At 28.5% G+C, this 16,203-nt stretch overlaps 1 protein-coding gene and 1 non-coding gene across 2 annotated transcripts; one reads left to right on the top strand and one right to left on the bottom strand.

Annotated features, from left to right (window-relative positions):
* Positions 1-4,465: 4,465 nt before the first annotated feature.
* TRNAL-CAA lies at positions 4,466-4,549 on the bottom strand. The gene has a single exon. It is a non-coding gene; the product is annotated as a tRNA-Leu (tRNA).
* A 535-nt stretch (positions 4,550-5,084) lies between these two features.
* On the top strand, positions 5,085-8,042 carry LOC107012402. Its single transcript, XM_015212241.2, has 5 exons — positions 5,085-5,235; positions 6,589-6,671; positions 6,752-7,201; positions 7,283-7,341; positions 7,499-8,042. Exons 2-5 carry the CDS (start codon positions 6,629-6,631, stop codon positions 7,727-7,729), a joined length of 783 nt encoding a protein of 260 aa, XP_015067727.1. The 5' UTR covers positions 5,085-5,235; positions 6,589-6,628; the 3' UTR covers positions 7,730-8,042.
* The last annotated feature ends 8,161 nt before the right edge of the window (positions 8,043-16,203 follow it).

Below are 16,203 nucleotides of genomic sequence, written 5' to 3'. Positions count from 1 at the left end.
ACATCGACTCTTTCGCTTGTCTTTCTCCTACTCTCATTTGTCTCTCTTACTATGTGTGTGTATTTCAGAATCATGTGGTATTAAACATACATGTATCTAGTGTTATTCACATGTATTTGGGATTTACTGATTATCTCGCTCGCCTCCCTTCTACCTCGCTTGTCTCTCTCCTCTTTCATTCCTCTCTCCTTATGCATATATATTTTAGTGTCTAACTGGTAGTTGTATCTAGGTATATATGACTTGATTCGTATGAAACTATTAATTAGTAAGACAATATATAATTGAGAAATTTTCATCATTACACGACTTAAGATAACAGAATATTAAAAAATCTCTAGCAATTGCATTAATTCCAAAAATTCTCTTTTTCCTTCCCTCTCTTAATATCCGAACACATCACTCCACCTCTATGAGGTACATTACATTTTTTTTGTGTACAATGTAACTTATAATACATACCATCCATTATTTCAAACATAGATCAATATAAATCTAATTTATAGTTATATATCTGATACATAATTCATGTATTGTTTATTATCTATCGAGTGAAGGAACAATATATTCATGTATTCTGAAAATACGAAATTATTGCAATTTGAGAATTTTTTTAAAATAAGAGGTAATCGTGTCTAAATTATTGGGTTTATATACTTTGCCTTTAAAAGTTAGAACTTCTAACCTTGGCCCATGCTGAGATTGACCAATTGGGCTTTAAGCCCAACACAATTACATCATTCTCCGTTGGGAGATTGACATTAAGGTACAAGTTATTACCTAGAATTGAGTAATAAACATCTTTTTAATTCAAAACTATTTAGCTTAGAGGTTGTTTATAGAGTGTATATACAAATAATGTCAAAAATTTTGTGTATTAATAATATTTATATTAATAATAATTATATTAATTATGCTTAAATTAGTTATACATAAATAATTTTTTATATGCATTTTTGGTGTATTAGAAATTAGTATGGCTTAGAAAAAATATATTTATTGACAAAGATACCTTTCACAGTTATGGTAGGTCTTTAGTCATGTTAATGCATGTGTTAAATCTCCTTATGTTACTAATACATCGAAATTCATGATATTAAAAATACACGCCTATAAACAATGAAATATATAATTAATACTTGCATTAGTTTTTTTTTATATTTAAAACAAAAAGTTTATCGAAACAAGATATTACTAACATACAGAACTAATGCTTATATTATTTTTATAAATACACTCTGCAAAGTTTTGAAATTTTGGCATTACACGACTAATTAAGTAAAGAGGTGAAATCAATATAATTATTATTCAAATTAGAAAAATAAGAATATCTCTTTTCTCCTGAAAATCAAGCATATTTTGGCATTAAATATAATTACTTGTCATTAATTTAATATTAGAAAAATATGAATGCTTATTTTGAGAAAAAAATTATTATTCAAATTAGAATAATACGAGTATCTCTTTCCTCTATAAATTACTCTTATTTATAATTTTAAATATAACTACTTATATCAATTTAATATTGGAAATATGTATATATAATTGAATTTTGCTAACAAATATATACACACACAAATATGTTCACATATATATATTCGACGGCAAGTTTGTCTATTATCGTTTGTTCATGTTGTTGGAATTTGTATATTCTTGTTGTATATATTTACATGTTATTTTATCGTTGTATACATATTTAATTTTAGATTAATATGCACAATATTTTTCTAGCATTTGAATATAATATTATACATCATGTATATGAAAATAATAAATTGAAATATAGATTATGTAGTATGTACACTACACTGTTATATACACATAAAAATCAATCAAAAAAAAAGAAAAAGAAACTGCATGCAATAAACCTATATATGTATAAACTTAACTTGCAGTTATAACTCAACATATCAGTTTGTGTATATATTAGTGCAATAATTTTTATTTTTTTTGTCTCCACTCCAATGTTCACATATAAGATGTTCTTTCACAACCTTATTATATCAATTTAAACGTGATACATAAACAGTAATGTATTATGCATTAATTTTTTAGATATGATACATAAATTTGAATTTATACTAAATGTATCAATCACATGACAATTATCACACAGTAATGTATCGACCTCAAATATAACATTTGATTGTCAGCAATTACTTATTTAATGTATATAATATAAATACAAAACTTATCAATTTAAATGAGATACATAAATAGTAATGCATCATGCACTAATTTTTTTAAATATGATACATAAATTCGAATTTATACTAAATGTAACAATTAAATAACAACTATCACACAATAATGTATCGATCTCAAATCTAATATCTTATGGGCAATAATTATTTATTTTATGTATCTTATGGTGTTAACTGGATATTTTCTATTCAATCCTCCATATATGAATATAACCAAACAAAATCACCAAGTATCTATTTTTTTAACTAAATAATTGTTTGAAAAATAGTGAAATGAACAACCTTTGCGAAAAATGAGTATGAGTTAAGCCAAAATTATCATCAGAGTGAGTTTCACCGCCTCTATCACGAGGATGTATCTTCTGAAATTTTATGACAATTTTGAATCAAAATCGAAAGGATCTTCAATAAACAAAGAGAAAAATTTGAAATCTCAAAATTCTTGGATAATCTTGAATCAAAATTGAAAGGATCTTCATGAACTTTAAGATTCAAAAGTATATCGTTTGTCCAACAACGATTCTGTCACTTTTGTACCTTCATGACTCACCTCCCTTATCCAAAATTTCGACAAAAGTTTTTGAATCAAATTTGAAAATTTTCTTCGTTGAACGGGGGAGCAATTTGAAATTTTGAATTTCTTCGTTTGTATTATCATTTGACTATGTATGATTGAGAGTAAGAAGAAACATAACCTAATTTATGGTATTTAATTAATTTTCAAATTTTATTTCCTTTTTAGCGCAACAGAAAGATTTTTTATTATTAGAATTAACATATCCAGATGGTGAATTAATGTATCCAGATGGTGCGTTATGTATTCGGAAGGTTCAAATTTTAAGGGACTATTGTAATTAAAAAAAGGGAAAATTACCCGGCTAAGCAGACTTATATTTATTTAATTACTCATCATAGCTATAATTCGTTATAATTACCACTAGCGACTAAAATTATACATTAATTGCGTGGGCTGTCTCGAGTTTGTATAATTAGTCATGTTTGTATATGTATAATTCGCTAGGATATACAAATAAATATGTATAATATACAAATTTTTTAACCTATATACATATACAATTCACCTCTCTCTCACTCTCTGCCCTCTCTCGCTGGCCTCTCTCCTCCCTCTCTCAATATCGCTCGCCTCTCTCCTCCCTCTCCCGATCTCGCTTGCCATTTATACAAATGTATATGTATATTATACAGTTATATACATATACAATTCACCTCTCTCCCACTTTCTTCCCTCTCTCGCTCGCCTTTCTCGATCTCGCTCGCCTCTCTCCTCTCTCCCAGTCTCGCTCGCCTCTCTTTTCCCCCTCCAAATCTGTCTTGCTATATATATATATAATATACGATTATCTAACCAATATACATATACAGTTGACCTTTCTCCCACTCTTTTCCCCCTCTCTCTCGTCTGTCTCCTCTCTAACCCAATCTCGCTCGCCTCTCTCCTCCATATAACATGTAGCTACAAATTGTAATTATCAAACTATAACTATGGAGAGTAATTAATTATTTTTAAGTGGCTATATGTGAAAGTTTCCCTTAAAAAAATAAGAATAGGGTATAATTTACTCTTTACACTATGTGATTTATGTAAGTTATACTTATTTATATACGATAACATTTTCGTGCACGTTTATTTAGAATTAGAAATTCATATGCTTGATAAATTTCAAACACGTTTTACGTTATCTTGTTTGTATATTGTAGCAATTTTGATCAAGTTGACATATTAGAAACCCAACATGCTTCAAGGATCCAAATTCATTCCACCTCATCCATTAATCTTGGTCAATACCCAAAATTCTTATAAATTTCTTTTTTGGTTTTCATATAAACACGATATTGACTAATCATATAGACTATGATATGAAATTATAAAATAAAATAAAAGAAATAATATATAAAAATATCTAAAACTCTTACAAACTCATTTTTGGTTTTATATAAATGCGATATTGACTAATCATTTAAAATTTTATATGAAATCATTAAATGAAATTAAAAAATAATATATAAAAATACCCAAAACACTTACAAACTCATTTTTGGTTTCATATAAACGCGATATTGACTAATCATATAAAATATGATATGAAATTATTAAATGAAATTAAAAAATAATATATGAAAATACCCAAAACTCTTACAAACTCATTTTTGATTTCATATAAACACGATATTGACTTATCATATAAACTATGATATTAAATTATAAAATGGAATAAAAAAAATAATATATAAAAAATAAATGTCAGAAGTGGGATTTGAACCCACGCCCTCTTACGAAGACCAGAACTTGAGTCTGGCGCCTTAGACCACTCGGCCATCCTGACTTGATGTTAATATTTTTCTATGTTTTGAATAAGTTATACAAAACAAAAAATGTGGAAATGGAAACAATTGAAATAAACAACTACCGAGAAAGTCCAAATCCAAATTAAATATAAAAGTAGTTGAAAAATTTATCCGATTTAAAAGCATGAAATTATAAAGAAAGGAATTTTAAAGTCTAACAGTTGGTTGGAATGATCATCTATTTTTCCTCGTTATATGTATATTTACACATTGCTCACTAATAAAGGGAAATAACACACAAGTCATCGTTACCATCATTTTTTCTATTTGAGATATTCCTTAGCTACTTTTAATATCGAATCATCAAAATTGAACTTTAAAAATCGAATATCAAACGTCCATCCTTTTTAATGAATTGTTTACCACATATATAATGAATAACATTAACGAGTGATTTTAATGTCTTGATTGACATACACCGAAAATCCCGAAGCAATTTATCTACTTTTTGTAATTAGCATGTAAAAGCAGGGCAATTTAGTAAAAGGGGGCGAAATGTGACCGTTGGGAGGATCGTTCCTCTATATTTACTTCTGCCTGTTCTTCAACACCAAAACTCCGACGAAATAACACAATAATTTTGAGAAATCATCAACAAACTGAGAAGAAAGCTTGTAATCTTGTTCGCAAATCCTCTGAAGAACGCTGTAAATTTCTCTATTTTGTGAGTTTTTTCTGTTCTTCTGCTACCTATCATCTTTTCGCTGAGAAAAACTAGTAGTAATTTTTTTTTGTCTAACTGCTATGGAACTATGTTCAATTCTCGAATCTTGTACATTTTTTTCAGTTGGGGTTTCTGCTATTTTAGGGTTTAAGTTGAAAACAGATTTTAAATTCGAACTTTGGTTCTTCATATGGAGTTATTCTAGGGTTTTTCTTTGTTGGATAAAAGGAAATTGTAGCGATCTGATCTTGATACAAACCCTTGGTACTTTAGAAAAGTAAGAACCATACACAGAAACTCTAGCAGTGATATTTACCCCTTTACAAACAAGAACGTTAGAAAAAGAGACATCTTTCTGTTGCAATCTTAGCAAAAATTGAATGACAGGTAACGTGTGGGAATTATGTTGTTTAGTAGGAGAAACATCTGCATAAACTTGCCCTCTCCAAAATCCCACTTCTGGGATTACATTGGGTTGTTGTTGGAGTTGTGTTTGGTTATAGTTTTTGCGAATAATATATGGCTATTTGGAGTGTAAAAAGTGAAAACAGGGTTTTGATTGTTTGTAGTTGTATTTCAAATTTTCGATGGTGGCCGAACAACTACCTGTTTGGCGCTATATTTGGGCATCTCTTTCTTAGCCTCTTTCCGGGATTGATGGTTATGTTTCTTGCTATTACTGCAATGCAAATAGTTCTTACATGGTTCCAGTGAATATAGAGTTTACACACATTGGTTCTTATAAAGTCATGTTGTTAAGCTTTGATTTTTGTATATAATGTTCATTTCTTTGTTGCAAAACCTGGTATGTTAGGCAAAAGTCTATGTCTTCAATAGTGTAGTATCTGTCTATATTTAGTTGCCCTCTTGAAGATGGCATGCCCTTTATGGGCAGAATTTGAACTGCATATAGAGTTTATACACATTGGCTCTTATAAACTCATGTTTTAAGCTTCAATTTTTGTATATAATGTTCATTTCTTTGTTGCAAAACTAGATGACCCGGTGTATGTTAGGCACAAGACTATGTCTTCAATAGTGTAGTAACTGTCTATATTTAGTTGCACCTCTTGAAGATGGCATGCCCTTTGTTGAGCAGAGTTGAACTGCTTATCTTGAAAAGCTATTACAAGCATTTTTTATTCTTTGTTAAATCTGTTTCTTGCTACGACTGCAGATGTTGTTCCAAGTGATTGAATAGAGAATATAAATCTATATGCACTGAATCGAAATGTAACATAAAATTCTTTGATGCTTACATCACTCAATTGTTTGTTGTTTTTGCTTGTACTTTCTGTATGTGATCGATCAATCATGTTCTGCTCTCATTTCATGTAATAACCCCATTTACAGGGTGCAGGATCTTCTCCAAATTCTGTTGGAACACAAAGACATGGCTATGCTTCAGGATCAGAATATCAATATACATTTTGATGGTAGAAACCTCATTACATAATCCTGAGAGTTTAATGCTATGATATACTTCTGTTGGTTCACTAAAATTTACTCTTCACAGGAGCTTCTTTGTTTGGAAAGAATGATACTTCCAAAGCCCTGAAGAAAGGAGGAGGACTTGGCGGAAGAAAAGCACTTAATGATATCTCCAACTCAGCAAAGCCTTCTTCTCTGCAGGCATCAAAGAAAAACTCCACGAGTGTTATTTCCATCGGGAAAGATCTTAATGCCACCAAAAACAAATTTATTGCTGGGACAAAGGATAACCTTGCTAAATTACCTGACAAGGGTGGCAGGAAAGCTCTCACTGATCTTACAAACTCAAGCAAGCCATCAGCAAAGCAGGGGTCCAAGAAGGGATTTGATAAGAAATGGAGTGCTGCTGCAGCAGCAAATATTCCAACTTCTATAGCTGAAGAACAATTTCTGCATGATCATAAGGAGTGCATCAAAGCACAGAGGAAGGTGATCGACATGGACTTTTTTCTGAAGGAAGTTGGACTAGACAATGGTAATAAAGAAGTTACACTGAGCAGTCTATCTCTTTTTGTTGTTTAATGAAGCAGTTGATAATCTGATTTTCTTATGACAGATATCCCTGTGCAGCCGCTAGCATCTCCACATGCGTCTAAACTCTCAATGAAGTCAATGGTGAGTAGGATTTTCAGTTACTTCTTCAATAATTTGCTTTATCCATAGCTTTTATCAGTTATTTTTCATGGTCCTAGTTATTTTTCATGTCCTAGTTATGATTCTGTGAAATTAGAGTTGCTTCTGAACCTCTTTTCTGTTGGTATATGTGAATCAGTCTGTGACGTACCAGCTAGAGACCCCCGTGAAGAAGCACTTTGAGGTAGACGAGATGCCAGAACTGCTCATGTGTGATCAGGATCCTCAATGTGATAAAATGGGAACTTGTGGAGACTCTTCACCTTCTCTGGGATCTCCTATATCACCAAAGCTATCATATATGAGCTGGAAAGATGTCAGCGATCCATGTTTCACCTTGACTAGTTCACCTGATCGACAAAAGTATTGATGCGTCTTCTTTGAGATGCATGATCTCAAGCACCCTTAATTCAGTTGTGGTGATCATCAGTCAGTTGACTAAATGACTCTTGAACTTGCTTAGTTCTTTCTGGTTTTGCAGCAAGAAGGCAGGCTAGCTCCTTCTTCTGACATGATTTTACATTTTTGTTGTCATATGAACTGTCGTTTTGGATTCTATTTCTCCTATTGTAAAACTTAATTTCCTGTTTCAGATGTTTATGAATTGCTGGAGTAAGTCATTTACACCTTCTCTAGTTTTGGTACTAACCAAGAATGCTATTGAATAAGGAATTTTGTTCATACTTACCGATCGCATTTAGTTCTAGCTATTTCTGCACCTATCCTAGTGCAATAATATCGACTTATTTGTCTATCGACATATTGATTCCTACCTCTTTACATTACATCTATCACTTTCCTCCTATTCACAATTCTATCGATCTCTCCCAAATCTAAGTATATGACATGATTTATTCTAACCAAATGGAGTTATTCATAGCATTACGTCGTTCACAATACTATAATATATGTGAAATATGTATATAGTATAATTCATGTTTATCGATTAAGAAAATTAATCAATAAATCCGATCGGCTATTTGAGTAAACATTCCAATGAAAAATGAGTCTGATACTATATAGGATTATATGTATTAGTTACACTACTAGCATTGGGACCCTGGTCTAATTGTTACCAAGTCAATGTGCAGGGAGATTTAATTTCAACCGAACTTTAAGTTAATGCCTAAATTCCATATTAATAATAGCACAAATAGCTACTTTTATGGTTATTGTTTAATTAAATGGAAAATGATTAAGAATATATTTAAATCACTCAACTGAATAAAGTGTCCTAGTTAACAGTTTTTATTATAAATATCCTTGCCCTTCAATAGTTTAGCTTAAAAATATTTTTATTTTATTTTTATTAATTACTGAATTAAAAATATCCCTTTCAAATAAATATATTATCCGTCCTTTTTACTAATTCATTTTTTCTTTTATAGTTATTCCTAATTACTTGTCCATTTTTGACAAATCAATAATGGACAATTTTTTTAATCTATTATAGCCTCAATTAATGACTAATAACATTGAAAAATATAGAATTTTTCATCCACTTCATAATTAATATAGATAAAATAGTAAATTCAATACGTCATTAACTATTTTTCTTACTAAGTGAGCCCAATTCAAAAGTGGACAAGTAAAAAGGGTCGGAGGGAATAGGAAATAAGGATAAAAATCCGATCAAGTATAATTAGGTCAAATAATGTTCAATGGTCTTATAGATTCATGTCATGCGTACTATATAATAATTTATGGTTGAGATCCATTTAAATTATACACTCATCTTAATAAAAAAACAATAAAGGCGTCAATTATCTTTATTTTTTAAAACTATCAAATAAAACAATTAAGTGTACCTTGGCTAATATTTTCAAGAAAAAATAAGACTGACGAAAATATGCGTACTTCTCGACTTTTTTACCTGTCTAACCTCGTACTTGTATTGAATTTTTTATACTATACTAATTTCAAAGAATCCGACACTTTTCAAAGAAGTTTGACGGGTAAAAAGTCAGGAATTTCGGATATTCCCGTTAATATTAATTTTTTTAAAAAAATATTAACTTGGGTACACTTAATTACTTTATATGATAATTTAAAAAATAAAAAAAGTAGACACCTTTAATGTTTTTATTGTAATAATAAATACATAATTTAAATGAACTTCAATCACAAATTATTATATAATATACATCGCATGAACTTATACTTGATCGAATCTTTATCGAGGAAAATACTCCTATTTTTTTCTTTTCTTTAAAGAATAAGATCCAAACGGAAGAAACATGGTTGGCATCTTTTGACTTTTGGTACCAAACACGTGGGGCCCACGAAAGGTGGATGATGATACATATCATTCTCACCGTGTAACTAAAGTAAGAAAAAACAGATGAGAGATGCTATGTGATCTGTTACATAACACGAAAAAATTCATTTTAAAAAATATAAGAACATTTTATGTATAAAGTATTTCTTTTCTAGTGTATTCAAAATTCATCATATATCGAAATAAGTTATCGTATATCATCACTATATTATATATAATGATAAATTATTTCAAATATAGTCAGTATTCCTTTCGTCGAGTATTATTTGTCGTGATTCTATTATAGAGTCAAATTTTAAGAATTTTGACTAACATTTTAAGATATATTTTTTGGGATAATGCACAAGTACCCCCTCAACCTATGCCTGAAATCTCAGAGACACACTTATACTATACTAAGGTCACATTTGTATTTCAATGGAAGTGGGTATTTATTGTGCTCATTTTGTATTTCAATCTCAATTTTCAATGACAACAAGTTTGTATTTCTTTTTTTATTATGTTTTCATCATAATTGTATATCAACAACTTATATATTTTAAGTGCTCACTTTACCATTCAAATTAAAATTGAATATCATATTGTGGTGAGTATTTTACTGTGATTATTTGTACTTAACTCTCACATTATATTCAGAAAAGTTTGTATTTTTTTTTGTGTTAGTCATAATGATATACCAACAAACTCAATTTTGTATTCCAATTGATGTGAGTATTTATTGTGCTCGTTTCGTGTTTTAGTCTCAATTTCAGTGACTACAAGTCTATATTTCTTTTTTATTATGATTTCATCATAATTGTGTATCAACAACTTTTATATTTTATGTACTCATTTTTACCATTTATATTAAAAATGATATTTTACTTTCGTAGTGAAACTAAAATTGTATTCACATTGATCAAAATTGTATTACATAATTATCAAATATATTTTTCATTTATTCGTATTACAAAAATTTTATGGATTTTATTCCAATATAATCTAATCATTACATATGAGTATGATTAAAGAAAGATACAAAATTCTAGAAAAAGAATAGCATACATAATAAAAATACTACAATATGTTGAGGATTGATCCAATATTCTAAAAAAATATAAATTTAAAAAACATGTGTAATGGCGGGAATTTTTTTTTTTTTAGGCCGTGCGCGCAAAGAACATGTGTAGTGGCGGGAAGTGGAAAAATTTGTTTGAAATTTGAATCAAACAAAATTTCCACCTTTATCATGTCGAGTTGTGGGCATACTCATTTTAATGTTTTCTATTTAAAAAAAATTGAAGTAGTTCAACGGATTGGTATTAAATCGAAAAAATAAATGTAATATTGTTACAAAGTATGTAGATTTAGTTTTGGTGAAAGGAATACGATTCTTTTTTCTTTAATTTAAGGTCAAAAATTTAAATTTAAAATATGAAATTAATGTTGTTGGGTACAAAGATTGATTACGCAAGGATTAATGATGTAGAGATTAACAACGCAGAGATTATTAGTATATTGATTGGTAATGCAGGTTTATTTTTACCGAGTGTTTGGTTTATTGTTTTCCACCTCATCTTGTGTTTAGATTAAAATTTTATAATAAGTTTCTTTTCAATTATGCCCTTGAATTATTATGCGATTGGATCAAAATAGATATTTGCCGGGTAATATTATTTTTCTATGGTCTAGCTAGGAAAAGAACAATTTTGTTGTTATATTAGCTATTTTTTCACTTGAATTATTTGAGGATAAATAATTAACATCTTAATAAATTGATCACTCATAAAATGTCAACTTTTATTTTAAAAAAGATAAATCATCTACTTTCAAAACTAAAAATATGATAAACAATAATAAAATTGAAAGAAACATCTACATTTATACATAAAAATTGCAAGTTGTAATTTTAATATGTATGTAGTTTTATAAATTGTTCAAAGTATAAATAATTACATAGACTTATCTCGTGATATAGATTTTATGCATTATTAATACCTGTAAGTCACGAGCGGCTCAAGCGTATTAGTGGCCTAAAACAAAAATCAAACGGGGCCTTAAACTTAAATTATTAATAACTTTTATATAATTTATTTCTTCTAGTTTTAACCTAATAATATAACCATTCTTATTTTAAATTATTTTTCATAAGATATAGTACTCAAAATATGTCTTCTAATAATTTCTTCATTTTTTATGAAATGTTTATTTTTTCTACAAATAGTATTCAATATTTGTTAAAAAAATAATAACTTATAACCTATTATTATAAAAAAAATGAGGCTCCTTAAATTTGGGAGCCTAAGACACATGTCTTTTTTTTTAACACTGTCGAGCCACCCCTGCTCTAAGTGAAATGTATTAGTAATACATTATATAATATCAATTACCATGTTAGATGCATAACTAATTTGTGAATTAGTTATATGTAAGCCCAAATAATATCCATTTGAATTAACTTATTTTTAGGTGATTTGGACTTTTAAATAGTTTTTAGTCTTTGAGGGGTATGGAAACAAATAAAAAGTGTTTTTGAACCCTCACATTTAGGTATTTTCTAAAAAAAAGTCAAAAAAATAGGTATTTCTTTGGTCCACTTTTAATTATCGTGATTTTATTTTTTAGAGTCAAACTATAAGAACTTTGACTATTAACATTTTATGATATATTTTTTCATATGCAAAAAATTTATACTTTATAGTATATTTCGTATGGTTTTTGAATACACAATTTTTTTGTTTAAAATATTGAATGAATGTAATATAATTTAACTTTAAAAATTAGTCAAATTATCTTTCAGAAAATGTAACATGACAAATAAAAATGGACGGAGTACTCTTACCATTTCAAAAAAGTGATATGGTTTGACTTGCCACAGAGTTAAAGAAAGTAAATAAGACTTTTTAATCTTGTAATCCTAAATTAAAGTTATGTCAAAATGTACAAAATTGTTCATTAATCTTGTGGCGTTAAACATACCTAGTGAAAAATTAAAATTAAAATATCACCAGAAAAAGGAAAGAGGTCATTGTTTACTAAATAGTAGGGCTGGCAAGGGAAAGGGACAGGGATGGGGGGACGGTGATTGAGGGATTTAGCCGGTCACTGGATTGAGAGGACAAAAATATGTCCATCCCGACCACTATATACAGGATGGGACGGGGTTTAGCGGGACATGACGTGACGGGGGATTTTTTATTTTTTAAATACTTATTTATTTGTATTGAAATTTTATGGTTTTAGCTAATAAATTTTAAATTTAACTTTTAACTTTCAAATTTCAAATTAAATTTTCAAATTTCAAATTATATTTTCAAATTTCAAGTTTCAAATTTCAAATTATATTTTCAAATTTCAAGCTTCATGTTTCAAATTTCAAGTTTCAAGTTTTAAATTTCAAATTTCAAATTTGAAAAGTTTAAATTTGTATTTTAAATATTTTAAAGTAATTTAAACTTGAAATTGCAAATGTCAAATTTCGGTTTTTAAATTAAGTATTTTAAATTAGTTTAGTATATATTTACATATGTATGTATAATTGTATATATTAAAATTAAAATGCAAGACAATAATTGTATAAAAAAGTTTTGGATAAAGTCTGTCAAATTTATTCAATAAAATCTAATTGCAACTTAAAATTTAGAAGTTACAATTTACAAATATTCGTGAAATAACTAATCTACGCAACCACCTTCTAGGAAGGGTTTCGTTTCAATAAATCTCATATGTAAAACTAATATTTGTTACAAATATTAGATGAGTAACTAATTTTACGCAGCCATCATCTAGGAAGGGTTCTGTTTCAATTAGTTCTCGTATGCAATCTAATAATATCTGTTTTCTCATTTAAAATTCAATTCTAATTGTCGCATCATATCGATGGTGATATCCTGCGGTGTTGGCAAACTTGCTAGAAATTCTTGTGACTCTAATTCATCATCACTACATTCAATTGTCGTTTTGATCCAAGTTGCTTGTTTGGAACTTAATTATGACAAATTATTATTCCTTCTATCGGCATTGACCCAGTCTCTAAATAAAACTGTTGTTTCCAAACTTTCTTCCGTCAATGAATGTCTATGATCGCCAATTTGAAACCTTACAACACTGAAAGTAGTCTCCGATGCAACTGATGAAGCTTGAATAGCTAGAACATCACGAACCATTTTGCTCAAAATTGGAAATGCAACACTCCGCCTTCTCCACCATCCTAATAAATCTTTATTGTCATCTTTGATTTCCAATGCTTCTAAAGATTGATTAAGATATTCTTCAAAATCATCATGGTTAGTAGAATTAAGACCAAGAACACCTCGCATATAAGTTGAAATTCGAACTTCAAAATCAATCTCAGGATTAGAAATTTGACCAACTTTTCCTTGAGTATTTTTTGTAGTTCTATACTTTTCATACAACATTTTTACTTCTACTTTTATGTTATACTTACACGTTTCACAAGTTGGAATTTCTTCCGGTAAAATTTCTTAAGTATCATAAAAAGTGTCAACAAGTGTCTGCACACCTCGTAATTTATAATCAGGAAGAAGTAAAGTAACAGTTAAATAAATCCGAGTAATAGAAAAAAAATATTTTTAAAATTTTTCAATCATACATTCAATTGCAACTCTAAATTTATCTATATTTTTATATTTAGAAAATTGAATTGAAAGAGCACAATCGGCCTGTTTAGCCGGACCGTGTCGACCGGGATGAAGGGGTGAACTGGCCCCTGAACCCCTATCCCTAAAATCCCCTTGTGTGACGGGATCGAATCTGGCGGGCCGGTTCTCGATCCGATCGCGGACCAGGGCGGGCCGATCCGATTCCCCTGCCAGCCTTACTAAAAAGAGAAATAAATTCATTCTTTTTTAAATAGAGAATATATGATTCCAAATTCAAGAACCGATGACTATTACGGGCAAAAAAAAACCATTTTCTAATCTAGTTTACTTTCCAATTTTTTTTTTGTTTTGAGAAAAAAAAACAATTGATATTTTAAATTTGAATATGATAAGTAGGGGGTGTTCACGGATCGATTTGGATCGAATATAGGTCGGAATCAAAATCAAATCAACTTAATCGATTTAAAAATTATCAAAACCAAACAAAATACAATATACATTTATCGGTTTGGTGGTTATCAGTTTCGTTTGGTTGGGTTCGGTTATTAACCATACACAAAAATAAAAAAAAACAATTCATTTAAAATCTGAAAAAGTGACAACAATCCATTCAAAACGAAAAATAGTTAGAAGGACTTAAATAACCGAACTTTTATTCTCTGAATTTTCTATCAATAATGTTTTCAAATTCACCACATTTAGAATAAAGAGGCAATAACATTTTCAGTCCCACAAAGAATTGTCATAAACACTCATATACATGAAATCAATAAGATAACTGTTTTCACCTTGGGTATTTTGATTTCAATAAGTAAAGTATAAAGAAATTTAAATGAAAACATATATACGATCTTTAAAATTGTTTATATATTAAGTATGTATATTAATAAAACATAAGTATGTAATTCGGTTATTTCTTCGATTTTTTCCGAATAAAATCATAACCAAATCAAATACTATTGAATTTTAAAAATCGAAAACCAAAACAAACCAAATCCAAATAAAATCATTTTTATTTTATCAGCTTGATTTGATTTTTCGATTTGAATTGATTTTTTTCCAAACCGTGAACATCCCTAATAATAATTTCACTTTTTTCATTTTATCTTTAATACTTTTTAAAAAAAATATTAAGATGTATTTAATCACAAATTCTCAACTTTTTACATAATTTTGAATCAATTCAAACTTATCATGTACACTGAAATCAACATCAATAATAGGAGGGTAGAAATAGTCTTGGCCAAGTTCATGAAGTTAATAATATCATCCATTCACAGCCACACATGTCCAATCTTTTCACAAAACTCATAACAACAAGACTAGGTCAAAAATCAAGAATCACATAAATTTTATCTTCAATAAAAAGATAGATTTTCACCTCTAAAAGTTTGTCCATTAACATTGTTTTCTTTATGAAAAAATATAATATATAAAATAGACAAATTTTTATCATTTTCTTTGGAAAGAATAATTTTTTGTTATATAGACAATACATGAATGTACATTTAAGTTAAACTAGAATTATTTTTTTAGGAAGATTGAATTTTGGATGCATTTATTTTATCTTCGTAATCAATTATATATAAGTTTGGTAAACTATAACAGATCGATAAATAAATATATGAAAATTTTATAATATCATTTCTTTTGTTCATTATTTTATTTTATACAGAAGCGACTTTAAGGGCCAAAAGCTCATTTATGTGTTATTAGTCATTGAAGATCATCTTATCATTCGTAATATTCTATATTGATGACAATTCTAATTGAAAAATAAATAAATTAAACGATATCGCAAAATTAAACCTAAAAATTATTTGAAATATTTTCACCCTTTTATTATATTTGAAAAGGAAAAATGTAAATTGAAATGTTACATTATATATAATGTAATTATCAACAACTCTCATCTCACTTGAGAATTAAGTATAATTACTTAGATTATTTACACAAAATTATATT

This window comes from Solanum pennellii, chromosome 3 (genome assembly GCF_001406875.1).
Source record: "Solanum pennellii chromosome 3, SPENNV200".
NCBI classification, from domain to species: domain Eukaryota; kingdom Viridiplantae; phylum Streptophyta; class Magnoliopsida; order Solanales; family Solanaceae; genus Solanum; species Solanum pennellii.
Note: the sequence above shows the minus strand (reverse complement) of the source record. Positions and strands in the feature narration are given on the sequence as shown.

Excerpts from the sequence above, each read along its gene's own strand:
- LOC107012402 (XM_015212241.2), top strand. The coding sequence starts at position 6,629 with ATGGCTATGCTTCAGGATCAGAATATCAATATACATTTTGATG. Across the intron at positions 6,672-6,751 it reads TATCAATATACATTTTGATG|GAGCTTCTTTGTTTGGAAAG; the intron begins GTAGAAACCTCA and ends TACTCTTCACAG. Across the intron at positions 7,202-7,282 it reads GGAAGTTGGACTAGACAATG|ATATCCCTGTGCAGCCGCTA; the intron begins GTAATAAAGAAG and ends TTCTTATGACAG.